Source organism: Ascaphus truei, chromosome 3 (genome assembly GCF_040206685.1).
Source record: "Ascaphus truei isolate aAscTru1 chromosome 3, aAscTru1.hap1, whole genome shotgun sequence".
NCBI lineage: Eukaryota > Metazoa > Chordata > Amphibia > Anura > Ascaphidae > Ascaphus > Ascaphus truei.
This window is the reverse complement of record NC_134485.1, coordinates 169499961-169520644: the sequence shown is the minus strand read 5'-3', so window position 1 is coordinate 169520644 and position 20684 is coordinate 169499961. Positions and strand designations below refer to the sequence as shown.

At 44.5% G+C, this 20684-nt stretch overlaps 1 protein-coding gene across 2 annotated transcripts in view; it reads right to left on the bottom strand.

The window, feature by feature from the left end:
* KDM6A (lysine demethylase 6A) overlaps positions 1 to 19944 on the bottom strand; it is a 224068-nt gene extending 204124 nt beyond the window's left edge. Inside the window, exons 1-2 of one of the 2 annotated variants that reach the window (XM_075589737.1) lie at positions 19054 to 19944; positions 18667 to 18730 (exon numbers count right to left, since the gene is read on the bottom strand). In XM_075589737.1, the coding sequence (XP_075445852.1) occupies positions 18667 to 18730; positions 19054 to 19232 (243 nt within the window). In that variant the 5' untranslated portion in view covers positions 19233 to 19944. The remainder of the gene's footprint in view (positions 1 to 18666; positions 18731 to 19053) is intronic. The other variant, XM_075589739.1, reaches the window with a different exon arrangement.
* Between the last annotated feature and the right edge of the window lie 740 nt (positions 19945 to 20684).

Below are 20684 nucleotides of genomic sequence, written 5' to 3'. Positions count from 1 at the left end.
ATCGAATTACAATTTTCCAATAAAATCTGACTCATTTAAACAAAAGGAAAAACTTAAAATTAATTCTACAACATTTTTGCAACAACATCAGAAAAGCAAAGATCACTAGCTCATACTTATGTACGATTATCGTCTTCCATATATTCATTGTGCAAAACAAAGTCTTGGCTAAAATGTTTCATAATCAGAATGCATAATGCAAGAAAGGACAGCATTTAAGTTAATTTTCTTCAAAATATATCTGAACAAAAAAATCACCAATGTTCTGGCTCCATAGTCACCATGCTTATAAAATATAAACCCGAGATACCAATTATTAAAACCAACAAGCCCCGAGTTCCAAAGTTAACATATGCATCATGAAAAATAAGATTATTATGTAATTACTGCATGAGAACATCAAACATTTTGTTTGGAGCTGCAGTGTTTCAAATCAGTACCATCCAAGTTTAATGATTACTGTTGACTACTCTCCTGATTGTACACTTTTGTTATCTGTGAAACAGGCATATCCTGGTTTTCGCCATACCTTTCCCATCTCGCTTCCAAACATCTTCATCCCATATTAATTTTTTCTCTTGGTGTATTAGGCAAAAAAAAGAAAAAATGAACCGCTCTTCCTTAGTAATCTATGACATTTTGTAGGTAATGAAAAAAAACTTAGGCGGTGCATAAAGGAAATTGTGAACATATAAAACGCATGTAACCCATAAGGGCCAGAGAAAGTTCCCTAATGATTGCACTCATCCAAATAATGCAACGTCAAATAAGGCCAGACCTATTGGTACAGTAAATCTGTATATTTCTGTAAATCACCCAGGCTATATAACCGATATACTGGTATCAGTAACCATAGAGCGTACACTACTAGTCATAGCAAAAACAGCCTCTAGGGATAAAAACAAAAAGATATATATATTTTTTTATATCCCTAGAGGGAGAGGCTGTTTTTGCTTTGACTAGTGTACTCTTTATGGTTATTGTATGGTGTATCAGTTATAAGAGGCTTGTTCTATAGTAGGTGCGGGCACGCGTGCATGTGACGCACACTTTTTGTGTGTACGGTCCGTGCTCCCGGGAGCGACAAGCTGGGAAGAGGTGTGTGTGTGTGTGTGTGTGTGTGTAATTTATTAAACAATATTTTTAAAATAAAAAAAACACATGTATGAATAAAAATTATTTTTATTGTGCAATGTTGATAAATATATATATACACATTACAGCGGCGCGAAAATTTACTTTTCTCCTCCTGTCGGCCGGCTCCACGCTCACTGCCGTGCGCATCCCTATTATGAAAGGCTGGCTAATCACAGCCAATTATAAGTGCCACACGCGCGCACGGCGCAACAAGCGCGCCCACTATATTACGGGCCTTATCAGAGCTGTGTTCTGGAATCCATTTCTTTCCTCTAAACTCTTCACTTGCTGACCTCATCAACTCCTGTGGCTTCAAGTATCACATGTATGCAGAAAATACTCTTACTCCTAACCTTACACCAACACTTTTATAGCCTATCGGCAATATATTTGCGGATGGTGCTCAAACTTAATGTGTCTAAAGCGGAGCTCCTCAAATTTCTTCTTCAACCTCAAGGTTCCACATACATTGTTTTATAGGGGAACTCTATTTGCTGTTCAGCTGATTACGGTGCAAAACAAAAAGGTTCCTGGAGGTCAGGGAAATGCCCCTCGAAGTTATGGGAACTCCATATTTGCATTTTACTGTTCCCCCACTCCTATTTGCTTTCTGGTGCCCCATTTCCCTTCTGTACTTATTTTACCCACTGTGGTCATAAATAATATAATAATAGCATGTTCTTGTATAGCGCTGCTAGTTTTTACGTAGCGCTTTACAGACATTTTTAAGGCACAGGTCCCTGCCCCGTAGAGCTTACAATCTATGTTTTTGGTGCCTGAGGCACAGGGAGATAAAGTGACTTGCCCAAGGTCACAAGGAGCCAACACCAGGAATTGAACCAGGCTCCCCTGCTTCAAACTCAGTGCCAGTCTTTACTCACTGAGCCGTTCCTCCTCCCTGTATACAATTCTGGGTAAAAATACAATTCTATCTGATATGTATAGGATTCAATTGAACAGCTTAGAGGGATGGAACTGTTTGGACACACCAGCTGATGAAGAGGCTAGAACTGCGAAACATGTAGGGTTAATGTAGGAGAGCAAAAAGAAGTTCTGCACAGGAAGTATAGTTGAATCACTAAACCAAAAGCGACATCAGAAGCTTAGCACAAGTTAGCTAGGTCCAAACATGGCGAGTTGCCAAACACCTCAGAGGGACTAAATAGACCACCCTCTTCCTTTACTTTACATGCGCTTTAGCAAAGTATACATTTGCTAGTGCAACTCATGCTGCTATTCTGCTTAATTCAATTTTAATATTAATGTACATTTTTTCTTTGCTCTTCTGTTACATATTATATCAATCATACTAGGGATATAACTACATGGAAGCCCTTATCCAAGAAGAAAGTGTTCCCTATGTGCCTATCTAATGGGTATTAAATGTGAGCGTTCTAATCCCTAAAAATATTTTTCTTCCCTTATTTTTTCAAAACCGGGAATTTGCTGTAGGTGCGCTCTTCTCTTTGTGATATCACATGGAAGAACCATTATCTCCTATTGAGCAAATGGCAGGCATCGCACCCGCATCTAAATTGAACATAAGATCTATTTGATATAGTATATGATAACAATTGTAACTGATTGCAAGCATGGAAAAGGGTAATCTTGTTAGCCAGTTTGAAACACACCCTATGAAATTTGTTGCTTTAAAAGTCAGTAACACATAAATAAGCTTCTTTATATGAAACTACAGTATAACTTTCCCTTCCCCAAAAATACTTGATTAACTAAAACTACATAAATTAAATTACGAACTGGAGGCTCAGAACTATAGTTTTATCTACAAAGAACTCGTCACTCAAATAAAAAGTTCATTACAACATAGCAAATTTATGTTTTTCCAATATCAATATGGCTACACTAAACCTTTAAAATAAAATATTTGCAAAGGTGAAACTTTTACCAGAGACAGTGAATTAAAGCTTAAAATGCCAACCTTAATTGTGTATTCATTTTTGAAGACAGTTAGCAAATGAAAACTTTATGAATATGGTATAACCAAGAAGACTTTGCATAGTTTCTTCGACTATTGGTTTAAAGGAGTCCAAAAAGTCTAATCAAGCTGTAAAAGTAGGCATTGTTACTATTTCCAGGCATGCTTCCAAAATCCACATGATGACCTCCCAATTTTGTGACACACATGAGCTTTAAGAATAGTTTTAGCGGTCTAAGTTATTGTGAGTTCACCTCTTCCATAACAAGCAAATAATTGTGATTAGACCAGAAAAATAAAAAACACCGGATATCAGTTTTAACACACATTTATCTAATTTTGTCCCAGAAAAAATTGTACAATTAGGCATAACACTATGGGAATTGATCATTGAATGCAGTAAACCAGGCAGGCCTGAGGGAGAGTGCGGTGGAGGTTGTTTGGCCGTTCACGAGAGGGGGCAGGGGGTCAGTGGGAAGGAGAGATGGGGGGAGGGAGATGGAAAAGAGGGAGAGAGGAGGAAGCTTATAATAAAGCTGACATCTCTATTCCATTGTACAGTGTGTGCAAATAAAGTATTATAAATCCAGCAGTCTGTGGTCTTCTTTGAATCATGCAATCAATTGACTTTGGACATTTATCATAACGATTTCCGGTTGATTACCATTCTCTCTGATACATTGGGTCTATTTATCCTAGCATATAGTATGAGAACCTGCTTTGGCTCTCATTCCTAATGAGTGAACACAAAAGAGAACATCCCCTGTGACCATGTTTAATATGTCATTTTCTACAATTACCATTGATGTCAAAAGAATATCATCCTTTGGAAGACAACGGTCATACTTGCGCTATTTGACGAAAGACTCTTATCTATTGGAGCTTGCTTCATGATTACCAGGAAACCCATAGACACATGGGAATATAATTTGGAATCATTTGGATGCCATTCTTGACAATCACAAGAATGACTCTTTTCCATCAATTTTATTGGGGAAATCTGATATATTTATTGGTATCCATTTCAGATATATAACGGACTCTGGATAGAGGGGGTGGGTATACAAGAATATCTACAACATTGGAAAATATCCTTTTATGCATTTGGATTGATTCAAATAAGACCTCTGTGCTGGATTTATAATACTTTATTTATTCGCGCACACGCTACAACTTAGCCTCTGACACGCTCTGCTCAGGAAATCTTCCAGGTCCAACATTCATTCACAAGTGCTCTCTCATGCAGGAAAACACTAACTGCATTTGGGAACTCCAGGACTGCCACTACCTCTTTGTATTCAAGCCATGTCTGAAAGCTCAGCTTTTTGATAAAGGCATTTCAAAAGCATGGAAAAGGTCAAACTGTGATTCCACAAATGTACCTTCTTAAGCATTCATTAAATTAATACAAACATGGCCTAAAAACCCAATACAATTGCATTACCCCTACTACTTTTTTATGCATCTGTCACAGGCTTCCATAGAAAGAGTACATTATCACTCATATGCTTCTTGTGCAAAAAGGAGTCTGTATTTATTTACCCGGTCTTTTTCACTCTAACCTCTTGCTGCCTTCATTTGCCAAAACATTAAACGGGAGAGGTTTCTGAATTAACAATCTCACTGTACAGGATCTGTTTACAACGGTCTCATTGCAAAGAATATTAGGTCAAGATTGTAAAAACACTCCATAGCCATGATTATTCGGACAAACATTTGTAAAAAAACATTTAAATTGTTCCAACTTCTTCGATTTGTATAAAAATGGCATAAGCTGCCTACATTTAAGAGAAGGGAACTAAAAGCATTTTAAGATTAACATTTTAAATAAGGTTAACTTTTTTTTTTTTTACTTTGATTGTAGGGGCAATGGAGAAAGAATTCTTTATCACTGCAATTGCTTCACTTTGGTCCCAAGTGGCCTTTTTCGTTATTTTTCTGGACACAGAAGACTCAAAATCAAAAAGGTCTTCACTACCAAGCTGCCAAATGCTGTACTACACGGTCAACCATGTAAGCATCACTCTTAGAGTCTAAGACCCGTAATATAGCGGGAGCCGGGCGACCGGGGAGAAGACAGGGAAAAGTCCATTTTCACGCCGCTACTATGTATGTATGTAATATATAAATCAGGTATATAAGTATACATTACCGCATAGCAGCAAAAAGGAGACAGCACTCAGGTGAATGAAAATGAATGTATTAAATACAGCACATAACTCCAGCATTTCGATCCCACAGGGGGATCTTCCTCAGGGTGGTTTTCCTGGTAATCAGTGCCTAAGACATGTGAACGTGCTCACAAGTGATATTTTTATTTGCTGTATGCAATACAGTGGAGGTTTCTTGTTGCCTTTTTCACCCACCATAACGTAAAATGTTGATAGATATAGATTGTGTGAGTTAATATTTATTAAATAATATTTTTTTAAATAAAAAAAGGCATGTATGAATAAAAATTATTTTTATTGTGCAATGTTGATATATCTGTGGGTGGTTTTCTGGGTATGCACCTTAACCCTGGCTGTGCTCAAAGCTGTGACCATGCAGCAAGCTTAAGCCTATAGGGAACCATGTTAAAAATGGTTATTGAGGCAAAAAGTGACACTGTGTGCTCATTTGCATGTCATTTCCCAGAATCCCTTGCTGCAGTGGAAGGGCTGTATGCTGGGTGATAATAGGGAAAGGCGAGGTTGCAGACCTGCCTAAGACATGCAGATGAGCATACAGCTATATTTGCGCATATATATATATATATATATATATATATATATATATATATATATATATATATATATATATATATATATATATATATATATATATATATATCTCTCAACATTGCACAATAAAAATAATTTTTATTCATACATGCCTTTTTTGTATTTAAAAAATATTATTTAATAAATATTAACTCACACAATCTATATCTATCAACATTTTAAGTTATGGTGGGTGAAAAAGGCAACAAGAAACCTCCACTGTATTGCATACAGCAAATAAAAATATCACTTGTGAGCACATTCAAATGTCTTAGGCACGTTCTATAGTGCCGGGCGCGCGGATTTTTTGTTGGCTGACATTAGTCAGCCTTTCTATAGAAGGGCCGCGCGTGCGGCAAGGAGAGGGGAGCCGACAGACAGCTCCGAAGATGAGGAAATTCATATTTTTGTGCCGCTGCCTGCGCGTGCGTGCGTGTTACAGCCCTTAGGCAGGTCTGCAACCCTGCCTTTCACCATTAACACTGTATGCTAGGTGAAAATGGTGAAGGGCAGGGTTGCAGACCTGCCTAAGACATATGAATGTGCTCACAAGTGATCTTTTTATTTGCTACATACATACATACATACATATTACCTTCCCAACTTGTCCCTCCCAGCAGCACGGACCGTGCACACAAAGTGTGCATCACGTGCACGGCGTTCATACAGGCACGCACGCACCTACTGTAGAACAACCCTTAGGCTAAGTCCATAGTGAGGGAGACCAAGCGGAACCGCGCGCACAGGGCGAGACGAGAGGGGCGTGCACACGGCAAGGCGCGCACACGGAATTCAGTTACTATAAACATAGAAGTGCAAATAGCTAAAACATGCGTTCTAAGTCAAACGTCTTTGCGTTTTGATTTTTAATTAAAAACATCATCACAAATACAATTTCTGCGACAAAACAGTGACAAAAGACAAAGAAGTTTCACTTAAAATGTGCGTGCTCGGCGCATACACACTTTTTTCCCAAAAACACCTGCAGGGAATAAGATCTGAAACCAAATTAATATTTTTAAAAATCGAAATCAGTTGAGCCTCTGATCAAAAGAAAGCACACTTCCTCAAAATCACTGTAGCCAAAAACAAATGTAAACAACTGCATGTAATCAAAAAAGGTTTAAGATGCGAAAGGGCTGTAGAGGTAAAAGGTTGGGTTGAGTAGAAGAGGCAAGTAAGGACACATGGATGTACAGGAATGTCGAGCTTTGAAGAAAAGGAGAAGAAATCTGTAGTTTATACAGCGATTATTATGAAGCCAGCAGCGAGATTTCAGTGGGTCAGAAGCAGATACAAACGATTACAGCAGCAACACTTTGCATAGGCCGAGGTAGGTAGAACAGAAAGGAATGACGAGAAAACAATGACGTCCACCCAGGCACTTGAAATGTTGTCCCTGGTGCCTGTGTTGAGCCGCAGAGCTGACTGACATGTCAGTCACCTCACATCAAAGCAAGATTGTGCGCCCTGTGACAGCTGCGGGGGTGACGGGCAGGTCAGTCTGTGTATGTCAGATACGACAGATAGAGCCATGGACAGCGAATTTTTAGGAGCCAAAGTTTAGCGGTGTGGTTTAGGGAGGAAAGAGCAGAACAGTAGGGCGGAACCCACCCCCCTGCCGCTCAACAAAACTTTGGCTACTAAAAATTCAAGCCAACTTTTAAGTTAACATTTTTGTCCATCACTGACCTGGACATCCAATATTGTTTTAGTGGTCAAGGAAGGGGTAAATGATTGTAATTCTGCAGAGCAAGAAAACGCAAGATTTAGTTATAGCATTTATGAGAGGAGAGAGGGAGGAGACTGATGTAACTCTTAGGCAACATACTTGCGGGATAGGGTGGATAATAGTGTTAACTAATAAAGAAGGGAACCGTGGGGCCTGCTTTTGGAGGGAGAAAGGGCCATCTAAGCAATCTGTGATTTGTGACTAAACTGCAAGTGTAAGCTCAGGGGCAGATAAATATAATAGTGCCATCAGCATGGAGATGGTAGCTGAAGCCAAAATGAGTTAATGAGGTCACACAGCAAAGAGCGTAGAGAGAGAAGAATGGGGGGGACCTAAAAAAAAAATCTTGAGGTAAAATCGACACAGAGATTTAGAAGTAAATGAAAAAGAGAAGGCGAGATGCTCAGGAAATCGTGGTGGGCCATCAATGTGGTAGCTAAATTCCTTTAAGAGGCTTAGAGTAGAGTGAGGACGACGGACAACCAGGATTCGAATGCAGAAATAAAATTACTTTACTACAAGAGTTTGGGTAAAGATTATAAGAACACCACAAAACCTTTTTTTTTTTTACTATGGAAACATTAAAATGTAAAAGTGCAAACCAAAAGGAACATCTGGTAAGCAGATGGTCTACTGAGTTTCCCCCATACTTCATGAGATACATACCTCTGAAGGCGCTGTCGGTTTCTGGTGCAGGTTTAAAGCTATCACGTCACGTGGGCCAATAGGAAGCTGCGACAGATGTTGCAGTTTCCTTTTGGCTCCCATGCTGTGGGGCATTTAACCCCACTATTCTACACACAGATGAGCTGCTACAGGTATGACCTACGTATGCATCTTGGGAAGCAGGGGGTTCTCGGATGTGATCATGGCGTTCAGCCCCGGAGAAACCCTGATTCATACCTAGACAAAAAAACATACCCTAGGCAGAACCATGCTCATATTTTCTCAGGGAAAACATTTCAACCTGAGGATTCTGGAAAGGTAATATTGCCACAAGCTACACTAAAGTTTTCACAAATTCTTTCCTTCAAATCATCATTTTATCCTAAAAAGACCCCTCACTGACTGTCAGTTTTTGTACCCAAGGTGGCCTCACGCTCTAGAATTTTAGACTGGTGATTTTAATGTAATATCACAAAAGAACATTTGCTTTCTTTTTCAATCACTTTAAACCAACATAATACAAAAACGTCTGTACCCCTTTCTCTTTTTCCAACCCTTTATTATGCTCTTTCAAACAAAATTACAATAAAACTGTTTAAAGAAAAAACAAAAACAATATAAACTACTTATCCTTGTCGGATTTGTTTAAAATTGGTCTCATTCACCACCTAATGAACATGCTACTACTTTGGTCATAGGGAGGACAGCCTTCATAAATAAATTATAATTTGTGCAACTGAGATGCGTGGTACGAAAGATGAAAGTGTATAAAAATAATTATATTTATTCAAAAGTCTCCTTCATTGTTTGTTATTTCTATCAATCTAACAGGAAGCATCATTTTACTTTAGATTGTTAAAGTAACAAAAGTTTAAAGATCCAGCTAAATATACAAATAAAAAGCTTAAAAAGGACAAATACTCAGAAGATGGACTTCCAGTTTAAATTTTAAAAGGATCCAAATATTTTAACATTGGTCAATTTAAAATAAATGCCAATAGTCACCAAACAAATAAAACCACATCAATGTTCATCTTTCATCTACTCATGACCAAACAAATTCTCTGAAGACTTTTTACAGAAATTAAACAGATTAGCAACTTCTCCAACGTTTTAGCAAAAATTATAAATGAATTATGTGGTTCATTTTGCTAGGACCAAAGCACTCAAGAATCACTGTATAGTAACAGTGATTCAAATAACGTTTGCTATTTTGCTTGAAATTACACAATTATTATGGCTATGGGAAGTGAAAAAAAGAAAACTACTACATGCCATAAACCAGGGGTCGTGAAACCGCGGCTCGCGAGCCACTTGCGGCTCTTTGGGCAAGTCCGTGCAGCTCTCCCCTCAGTATTTGAAATTGAGGGGCAGGCGCGATGCAGGAGCAAAATGGCGGCGAATCCCCTGCAGTCCCGGCGCGCGCATGCGCAGGTCCCCAAACGTGGGACGGAGGGGGAAGTACAAGCTCTTCCTGCGGTGGCCCCTCCACCCCCCCGCTCCCAACGTGGGACGGAGGGGGAAGTACCAGGTAATCCTGCGGCCTGCTTCCCCCTACTTCCCCCCGCGGCCAGCTTCCCGAGCACACCTCCCGTGCCCACCTCCCCAAGCGCACATCCCCTCCCGGGCAGCTGCCGCAGGGATATCGGGGGCAGGAGGGGAGAGTCCGGCGGCAACCTGCACCGACCCGGTCAAGGTAAGTCACTGTCACCCACCCAGTCACTGTCACCCACCACCCAGTCACCGTCACCCACCCAGTCACTGTCACCCACCACCCAGTCACCGTCACCCACCCAGTCACTGTCACCCACCACCCAGTAACTGTCACCCACCACCCAGTCACCGTCACCCACCCAGTCACTGTCACCCACCCAGTCACTGTCACCCACCACCCAGTCACCGTCACCCACCCAGTCACTGTCACCCACCACCCAGTCACCGTCACCCACCCAGTCACTGTCACCCTCCACCCAGTCACCGTCACCCACCCAGTCACTGACACCCACCACCCAGTCACCGTCACCCACCCAGTCACTGACACCCACCACCCAGTCACCGTCACCCACCCAGTCACTGTCACCCACCACCCAGTCACCCACCCATTCACTGTCACCCAGTCTGTCTCCCATCCACCCAGTCACTGTCACTGTCAGTCACTGTGTCCCACCCACCCAGTCACCGTGTCCCTCCCACCCAGTCACCGTGTCCCTCCCACCCAGTCACCGTGTCCCTCCCACCCAGTCACCGTGTCCCTCCCACCCAGTCACCGTGTCCCTCCCACCCAGTCACCGTGTCCCTCCCACCCAGTCACCGTGTCCCTCCCACCCAGTCACCGTGTCCCTCCCACCCAGTCACCGTGTCCCTCCCACCCAGTCACCGTGTCCCTCCCACCCAGTCACCGTGTCCCTCCCACCCAGTCACCGTGTCCCTCCCACCCAGTCACCGTCTCCCTCCCACCCAGTCACCGTCTCCCTCCCACCCAGTCACCGTCTCCCTCCCACCCAGTCACCGTCTCCCTCCCACCCAGTCACCGTCTCCCTCCCACCCAGTCACCGTCTCCCACCCACCCAGTCACCGTCTCCCACCCACCCAGTCACCGTCTCCCACCCACCCAGTCACCCAGTCACCGTCTCCCACCCACCCAGTCACCGTCTCCCTCCCACCCAGTCACCGTCTCCCTCCCACCCAGTCACCGTCTCCCTCCCACCCAGTCACCGTCTCACTCCCACCCAGTCACCGTCTCACTCCCACCCAGTCACCGTCTCCCTCCCACCCAGTCACCGTCTCCCTCCCACCCAGTCACCGTGTCCCTCCCACCCAGTCACCGTGTCCCTCCCACCCAGTCACCGTGTCCCTCCCACCCAGTCACCGTGTCCCTCCCACCCAGTCACCGTGTCCCTCCCACCCAGTCACCGTGTCCCTCCCACCCAGTCACCGTGTCCCTCCCACCCAGTCACCGTGTCCCTCCCACCCAGTCACCGTGTCCCTCCCACCCAGTCACCGTGTCCCTCCCACCCAGTCACCGTGTCCCTCCCACCCAGTCACCGTGTCCCTCCCACCCAGTCACCGTGTCCCTCCCACCCAGTCACCGTGTCCCTCCCACCCAGTCACCGTGTCCCTCCCACCCAGTCACCGTGTCCCTCCCACCCAGTCACCGTGTCCCTCCCACCCAGTCACCGTGTCCTCCCACCCAGTCACCGTGTCCCTCCCACCCAGTCACCGTGTCCCACCCACCCAGTCACCGTCTCCCACCCACCCAGTCACCGTCTCCCACCCACCCAGTCACTGTCAGTCACTGTCAGCCTCCCACCCAGTCACTGTCACCCTCCCACCCACCCAGTCACTGTCACCCTCCCACCCTCCCACAGACGTCTCCCACCCACCCAGTCACCGTCTCCCACCCACCCAGTCACCGTCTCCCACCCACCCAGTCACCGTCTCCCACCCACCCAGTCACTGTCAGTCACTGTCAGCCTCCCACCCAGTCACTGTCAGCCTCCCACCCAGTCACTGTCTCCCTCCCACCCAGTCACTGTCACCCTCCCACCCAGTCACTGTCACCCTCCCACCCAGTCACTGTCACCCTCCCACCCAGTCACTGTCACCCTCCCACCCAGTCACTGTCACCCTCCCACCCAGTCACTGTCACCCTCCCACCCAGTCACTGTCAGCCTCCCACCCAGTCACTGTCAGCCTCCCACCCAGTCACTGTCAGCCACTGTCAGCCTCCCACCCAGTCACTGTCAGCCTCCCACCCAGTCACTGTCAGCCTCCCACCCAGTCACTGTCAGCCTCCCACCCAGTCACTGTCAGCCTCCCACCCAGTCACTGTCAGCCTCCCACCCAGTCACTGTCAGTCACTGTCACCCTCCCACCCAGTCACTGTCAGTCACTGTCACCCTCCCACCCAGTCACTGTCAGTCACTGTCACCCTCCCACCCAGTCACTGTCAGCCTCCCAGTCACCCTCCCACCCAGTCACTGTCAGTCACTGTCACCCTCCCACCCAGTCACTGTCAGTCACTGTCACCCTCCCACCCAGTCACTGTCAGTCACTGTCTCCCTCCCACCCAGTCACTGTCTCCCTCCCACCCAGTCACTGTCTCCCTCCCACCCAGTCACTGTCTCCCTCCCACCCAGTCACTGTCTCCCTCCCACCCAGTCACTGTCTCCCTCCCACCCAGTCACTGTCTCCCTCCCACCCAGTCACTGTCTCCCTCCCACCCAGTCACTGTCTCCCTCCCACCCAGTCACTGTCTCCCTCCCACCCAGTCTCTGTCTCCCTCCCACCCAGTCACTGTCTCCCTCCCACCCAGTCACTGTCTCCCTCCCACCCAGTCACTGTCTCCCTCCCACCCAGTCACTGTCTCCCTCCCACCCAGTCACTGTCAACCTCCCACCCAGTCACTGTCAACCTCCCAGTCACTATCACCCACCCACCCACCGTCATTCACCCACCCACCGTCATTCACCCACCCACCGTCATTCACCCACCCACCGTCATTCACCCACCCACCCACCGTCATTCACCCACCCAACCACCCACCCACCGTCATTCACCCAACTGTCATTCTACTTTCATTCACCCACTTAGCCACCCAGGCAGGCAGTCACGTGTCTTTTGTTGAAAATATAAAAATAAATCGGTTGCATTGTAATGTTTTTTTCTGTATCACAATAAGAAAACATTTAAGTAAAAGTTGCGCGCTAAAAGATATTTTTTCGTGGTAGGTGCGCTGTGGGTTCGGGGGTAGGGGGTACGCTATGGGTTTGGGGGCTGCTCCTTTCATTTGTCCCGGGCCCCATGGTTTCTGTTGGTGGCCCTGGGGGGGGGGGGTGCAGCCTGATGAGATGAGGGGGAATAATGATGGGGGGGGACAGCCTGATGTGATGACAGTTAATCAACCGTATTTGTAAAAATATATTTATGGCTCTTTGAAAAATTCTAAATCGCCGTGCTACTCATATTTGGCTCTTTTGGACTAAGAGTTTGATGACCCCTGCCATAAACAAACCCCCCTCCCCCCCCCCCAATATATTGGAGTATGCTTCTTGGAAAAGCATAAACATAAAACTGTTATAACATTTATTAATTTTAAATACAAAACAAGGATAGAGGGCCAAAACACTTTTGGTTCATGCAACAAATTTAATTCAGCACATTAATTTTATTATAAACATAAATTCTACACAATCAGAAAATTTTTCATGAAAAAAATAAATTTAAAAAAAAAATGTGTAACTGAACTGTATTGGATGTTGTGTAGTACAATGCTGAATGCTTATTATTTTAAATTGCTTATGCAAAGCTGATGCACCTTATTACTTCCTGAAAGACTTCAAACTAGTGTTGTACCGGGTGCATTTTTTTTTTTTTTTTTAAACCGGGTAATGTGTACCCGGGCAAAATGAAACCGGCACTTACCTGCAGGGACGGAACACCGCGGTGACATCTGAGACCAGCAGCAGATGTCCTGGTGGCGGTGGCAGCACCTGAAGGTCTTGTACATCCGGTGAGAGCAGCAAGAACAGAGCACACGGCTGATGCTTTTGTGATCCGGGGAAGCATGTGACCAGAGCAGGAGCGTTCCTATTGGACAGCCGGGGAGGAGCCAGCTATCCAATAGGAACGCTCCTGCTCCGGTCATATGCTTCACAGGCATCAGCTGTGTTCCTGCTGCTGCCGCCGGATGAACAAGACCTTCAGCTGCTGCCACCGCCACCAGGACGTCTGCTGCTGGTCTCAGATGTCGCCGCGGTCTTCTGTTGCCGGCCGCAGGCAAGTGTTTAACTATTTTCAGCTGCTTTGACATTACCCGGTTGCCAGTCCACTGCTGCAGGGTCCGGGTAGCCGAAAAAGCGCCGGGTGGCAGGTATTTTTCAGGTGCCTGGTATATCACTACTTCAAACCAATTAAGTTGATTCTTTTTAAAGCATGACAATGAGCTACAAACACGCACTGTCAAGGATCCCTATGGCTACTTAAATGCTGCACTAGCGAACAAAGGAAACTGTAGACTTATAGCTGCATCCTTTTCAGCATTATTCCATGAAAAATATTTTACACAAACTTGCTAGTAAGTCTTCTGTCCTCAAATAATTCCTTAAGGTACTTTAAAAAACAGGGGCACAACCTTTCCAAACCATAGAGATAAACTTAAACTGCAATTTAGTTCTATTAACGGAGATGTCCTAAAGGAACACCATAATAAAACACACATGAACTTTGACTTCCCTGTAAGGTTAATAACACCAGTTATCAAGTTTGGTAGGGAAGCAATAGAAAATATACACAGGCTGCCATTTTAAGGTCATTTTCACAAGAAAATGTGTAATTGGGCAATAAAAAAGGAAGAGTAAAGGTGGTGTACAAATAGAGTAAGTGGGAATTCTGCTTTAACAGAAGTTGGGTTGCTTTCCTCACAAAGCATGCAAAGCTCATTGTCAACAAACTTTAAAAATGAGAAAACAAACACACAAACACACACACACACACACTTTAGATCTTTTTCCTGTTTATTATCAATAAGCAAATGATTGTTGATAAATTCTGTTGCATAGAAATAATCATATATTAACATGATCAACTTTCATTAAAAGCGTCATCTTAACATTGTAAAGAGAATACATTCTGCGGACACTGGCAAATCAAAGGGCACAAATCATGTACGCAATAGGCAAGTAATCTGGCTATTTGGGTGGACCAAACATAACAAGCATGTAAATATGACAAAACTGAATTAACATTGACTGCAGAACAAAGTAATAACTTAATATTTATTTTTTTAACCTTTTTTAAAGTAGATTCCTTTGCATCAGAAAAGATGACAAGTTTAAATTCAAGGGCCTCAACTTTAACAGCCTACAAATTATTAAACACACACACACACTAATTTACGCTGGCATTACAGTAAGTAATTCTTAGAGGGGATTCAAAACATTAACAATTAAATACCTCTACAGTTAACATTAAACTGCCTCACTAGGCTACACATCGCTAGTAAAAATGGAACAAAAAATAAAAGGTGTAATGTCTCAAATGTAGAAGTTTTTATTAATAAAAATATCAGACTTATTTTGCACTCCTTGTAATCCTACTAATTTACAGTATATCTTAAGTCTCTCAACATTTTAAAAAAAAAAAAAAATAAAAAAAAAAAAACTTCAGAAAGCATGCACAGGCCTGTTCGAGACCCTTGCCAGAGACTCTGAACTTGAAAGTTGTCCATGTATTCCACATCAATATTTTCTCAGAAATGGAAAGTTATTAGACTAATTCAATGAGAAAAAATAAATAACTCAAATCTGAAAGTTACTTCAGACCACATTATTTATTCAGTAATAAGTGTTATCTTAAAAGCATATGGCTATTGGGAAACAAAACGTGCATGAAGTATGCATCTTTTAGTTCAGGGGTGTGCAAACTTTTCACCTTGCGCACCCCTGCCTGCTCTCAACGCCTCACGCCTTCCCCCCGCGTCAAATGACACGCGGGGTCATGACATCACGTGACCCCCGCGGCGTCATTTGACACCTGGTTACCAGGACGACGCGTCACGGGAAGGTAAGAGAATTATAGGGGCCATGCGCGGTCCCCGGGCATTTAATTTAAATGCCTGGGGGGGGAGCGCGGGACCTCTAAAATTGACGCGCCCCCCCCCCTAGACCCCAGTTTGCGCACCGCTGCTTTAGTTAACAAAAGAAAAGTAAAGCTTTTTTGAACCAACTTAAATGGAACTGCAACTTTAAGTAGTGCTAGTCAATAATAACTTTATTTAATAACTACAGTATTTCATAAAACGCTTTTCCCCAATGGGACGTAAAGCGCTTCACAACTACAGTATAGTGCCCGGTACGCAACACACAGGATTTTTACACAGTCCCAGCTCCGAATAGTTTACAATCTATATTTTTTGTGCCTGAGGCACAGGGAGATAAAGTGACTGGCCCAAGGTCACAAAGTTCCCCTGGTTCAAACTCTGTGTCATTAATCAGTCAGTTCCTTTACTCACTGAGCCACTCCTTCAGCCCATTGTCTCGTGTTTAAAAGGAAATTCAAAACTTATAAACATATGTAGCACTTTATTTTTCTTACTAAAACGCAAAGAATCCAAGAAATAAGATGCAAAGAAAACAATGACGCTATCACAAAGTTTCACCTGCCTCTTACATCTAAAAGCATTTTTGCACTTCTACCACAGAAGGGGCCTGGCTAAGCATTTTAATTAAATAAGACATTGACAACTTTTTATATTTTAACTGTGGAAAAAGATCATTGACTTGCATCAACTTACATTACAGTTTCAGTACATAAATAGCACCACCACAAACACGGATTAAAACATGGTTTACAAATAAGCAGCAAAGAGTGAAACAAACAGGTATTGTGATGTCATGTAAACAAATTTAGCTTTGCAACAAAAATAAATGTTTAACTGAATAAAACAAACAAGTGTACTCAAAAACTGATAAACAAAATAAATGTATGCAAAAAAATGTGTTTAATCTAAATTAACTACAAAAAGCAGCATCATCAAAAAGGGTGAAATTACACACTGATCCTACCATAGCAAAGCTGGCGTTTCAGAGTCCCATGACTTTTTGTACTTAATTTTGATTTAGATTAAATAAATCCTTTTTGCACAAGTTTATTTTCTTTATCAGTTTGAGTGTCGGCTCACTACACTTCTTTGGTATTTTTCTGCACCCAACAATGGGGGTCTGGGACCTGAGCACCAACGGGGAATAGTTTTTGAAATAGGCAAGTGCATGTTCCAAAAAAATAAAAATAAACTTTAGAAAACATGCATTTGTTCACAAAGCAGCATTTAAAAAGAAAACAAAAATGATAATATAGATCTATAAACACACAATTCAGCCATGACAGAGTGTCTGCAGCACTTGCTGTGTACATTCCTTGATTACTGCCATTATGCAGGCAGAGATGTGTCAAACCCACATCAGAATTTTTGGCAGCAACTACATCTGCTCTAAGGCACAAAACAAGGAAAAATAAAATATCATATATACATTGTATACACACACACACACACACACGGGGGGGGGGGAGAGGGAGGGCAGAGATCAATAAATCCGGGCCATCCTGGGCTTGGTTAAACCATATCACTATTACACTCATGAGTAGCTACAGGTTGATCTGGATTAGAAGCAGTGCAGATACCGAGGGTGCACAGCAAAAAACATATTAACACTGAATGCACCCCTTCTGCACTGCCAATGGCATAACGCATAGCTGGGGGGTAATACAGACATTTATTTTCATTATTGTTATTTTGTCACTGTTAATGTCTTCTCGGTGCCTCCTCTCTCCCTTTCTCCCCTCCCCTCTTCTCTCTTGCCTGTCCCGCCATCTTGGGCCGGGAGGAGCAGCCATTACTTAAAAACTAAATGACAGGGGGGGGAAAGGATCTGCAAGGTTGGTGGTGAGATGGATTAACAACTTTTGACACAACAAATATATTTATAATAAAAGAGCTACAGCAGAAGGGCCATATTCTCGTAAACTCTCCCCGGCTACTGCATAGTCGGCAAAGACCGACGGACCCCCCCCCCCCCCCCCCCCCAGCGCACGGTGTTTATTAACCAAACACCAACAAAATACACAACTTTAAACATAGAAAAAGGACTCCAGATAACCACCGAGCAGAAGGAGAGGGAACCAAGGAGCCTAAACTCATTCGCTGCCCGAGGGGGCGGTGGAGCAAATGGCTGCAGTCCCTGCGAGACTACCCTTGAGAGGGTTAATGCCATTTAACTCCATTCTGGCCAGTGCGATTTAGGCTCTACAGGCCACGCTATCCCCGCCGAGGTATTACTGGGATTGTATCTGGATTCAGCTTCCATGCCACATAACTTCTGACGTGTTTTTATGCCACTGTTCCACTGTACCAGGCCGGCCACAGAACAAAACCCATAGCAGATGCACGACCCCCTAGCCCATGATGACTCGTTGTCATTGCACGGTTGTCAATGCATTGCCGCCAGCCCAAGGTAACAAAGGCTTACATGGGCCTTAAAGAGGCAAACAAAAATCATTCCACATGCTGAAAGGGGGTGAGTTGCTGGAGTAGTGACCACACTCCCAACATGTCACAAGTTGGGCAACATCCTTTATCGCCGGCGTTAAGTTACAACCGTGATTAATAGGCTCAAAAACATAAAAACATGCCATCTCCTGCTGCCACCCCATATCAAAGTAATAAAACAACAACATTAAATCGATAATGAAGGGAAATCCCACCCTAGCATCTGCCCCATGCCCTGCATGATTGACGAGGCCCGGTCTGCATTCTGGAGCCGGGTGGGGGAAAAGGAAGGGACACAGGGTAGCAAAGCTTGAACTCACTATTATTAGTAGTACTAATTATCATCACCATCATCTGCCATCCCCTCCTCTCGCTCCTGTCATATTACCTTTAAAAGCAAGGCCTTCGTTCTGGCGCCATCTTCATGAAGCCTCAGAAATCCATAGAGTCGGCTGCAGCCGGACACCAAAACCCCGGAGCCGAAGGGGAAGACACATTGAGAAAGGGAAAGAGAAAAATAATAAAAATACGAAATATTTATAATAAAAAAAAAACTGCCCCCCTAAAAAAATAAACCTACAAGACCACCACTACCCCCTCATAACCGTTCACAAAATAAATATATATACGAGAGGGGAGGGGGGAGAATACAGAAACAGCAGGGCCGAGGAGAGCCAACATTAAACGGGATGGTGTGGAAGGGGGTGTCCCGGGGCCGAACGGTGTTCTCAGACTGGGGGAGGTAAAAGAAGAGGGGGAGGAGGGGAGCCCCAACCTGTCGAGGCCGGCCAGGGCTTCTCTCTCGTCCGCTGTCAGGTTGGGGAAGTCCTCCTCGGTCTCGCTCGCTTTTCCCGCCGCCATTTTCTTTTCCTCATCACCGAGGGTGGCAGCAGCGGTGGCGGCGGCAACAACAACAGCGGCGGCGGCGGAGAGCGACACTCCGCACGATTTCATGGAAACGCAGCGTGATGAAAGTCAAGGCGAAAACTGCGGCGGGCGGAAGCACCAGCGGACAGAGGGGCTGAGGGTGACAAACGCACGCGAGCAACCTCCGCGCCCGCCTCCGCCTCCTCCTCCTCCTCCAGCAGCAGCAACAACACAATGTGTGCGTGTATCTGCGTGTGCGCCCGGGCGTGTAAACACACCGCGTTATCGTGGGGATCTTGTTACTTCTGTCATTCGCCACAACGAAGTGAGCACACGAACACCCTCCCCGATATATGGGACTATCAAGGATGTTATATTAAGATTGGTATGGGCACGAAGTCAGCAATATAAAGTAGATGCGCTTCTGTAAGTGTGCAACTTGTTTTAAGCCCGTGTTAATGAGAAGTGGGGATACAAAAAGGTGGAAGTCGTCCATGAATTATTATTATTATTTGATGCCGGTTGTGGTTGTTTGCAGGCTCTTCACTTCGTAATCGCTGTATAGTTTCACATGGTTGAGGTTTTCACAGCGCCCCGTCAGATTACATGTGCGCGTGCGGTTAGAAAGCAAGAGAAACAAATTAATGGAGAGGGTTTGTTAACAGTTGGATGTTGTGTGCAGGACGGTACAAACTTCCTCCTCCCGCCCCGCTATTACACAGTTGTATGTAATTGTGTCACCCACCATCTCACGCGCACTTCTCACATACATACACAGCAGGAGCAGCGCACCCACGCCGCGCTCAGCCGCCCCCCCCACCCACCCATTCACTGGCCCCGCCCCCAGCGGCGGGCCACTGACGGGCCAGCGCTACCGACACGTGACCTTTGTTGATTTACGTCATCGCACGCACCCTCCCGCTGGGGCATTGTGGACTCACGCAACTTGTCTTTTTTTTCAGGGGGGGGGGGTAACTGTGTCACGTGAGGGCTCAAATGTGGCCCGCGATTGGGCTGAACTTCAGTCTATCATAGAGGGGAGGGGAGTTTTAAACTGCGACGTTAGGGGCAGCGGCTTTGGTTGTGACCTTTAAAGTGAGGAGGGGCAGTGGAGTGTGCTGTTGATAGAGAGACTGTATGCGGATATAACTGTCAAGTGGAAGTCTTCTCCCCCTCCTCAATAACCGCGGGGAAAGGGGCACAGCTCTGATATTTGGCAATTTGGAAGCGAACGTTTAAAACGAAAATGTCTGTTTGTGTGTCACCTAAGCTAATGTTTCGCAATCGGATTGGTTCAAGTTAATTTTGAGGGTTTGGTGATGTGTCTTGGTGCTACTTAGCTTCCGAGATCAATCGTGTCTCCCCCTAAAATGTTAAACAGATTTGTATGTGTTTTATTACATCTATAAATAACTTATCCAGGGTGGTATTTAATCTGCATAGTTTGCAGCCTTGGTAATTCTCAATAATTTGGGGTATGACTGGTGAGGATTTCACTCTTTAGCATAACTGGTTAGAAGAACAAACGTTTTAACCATT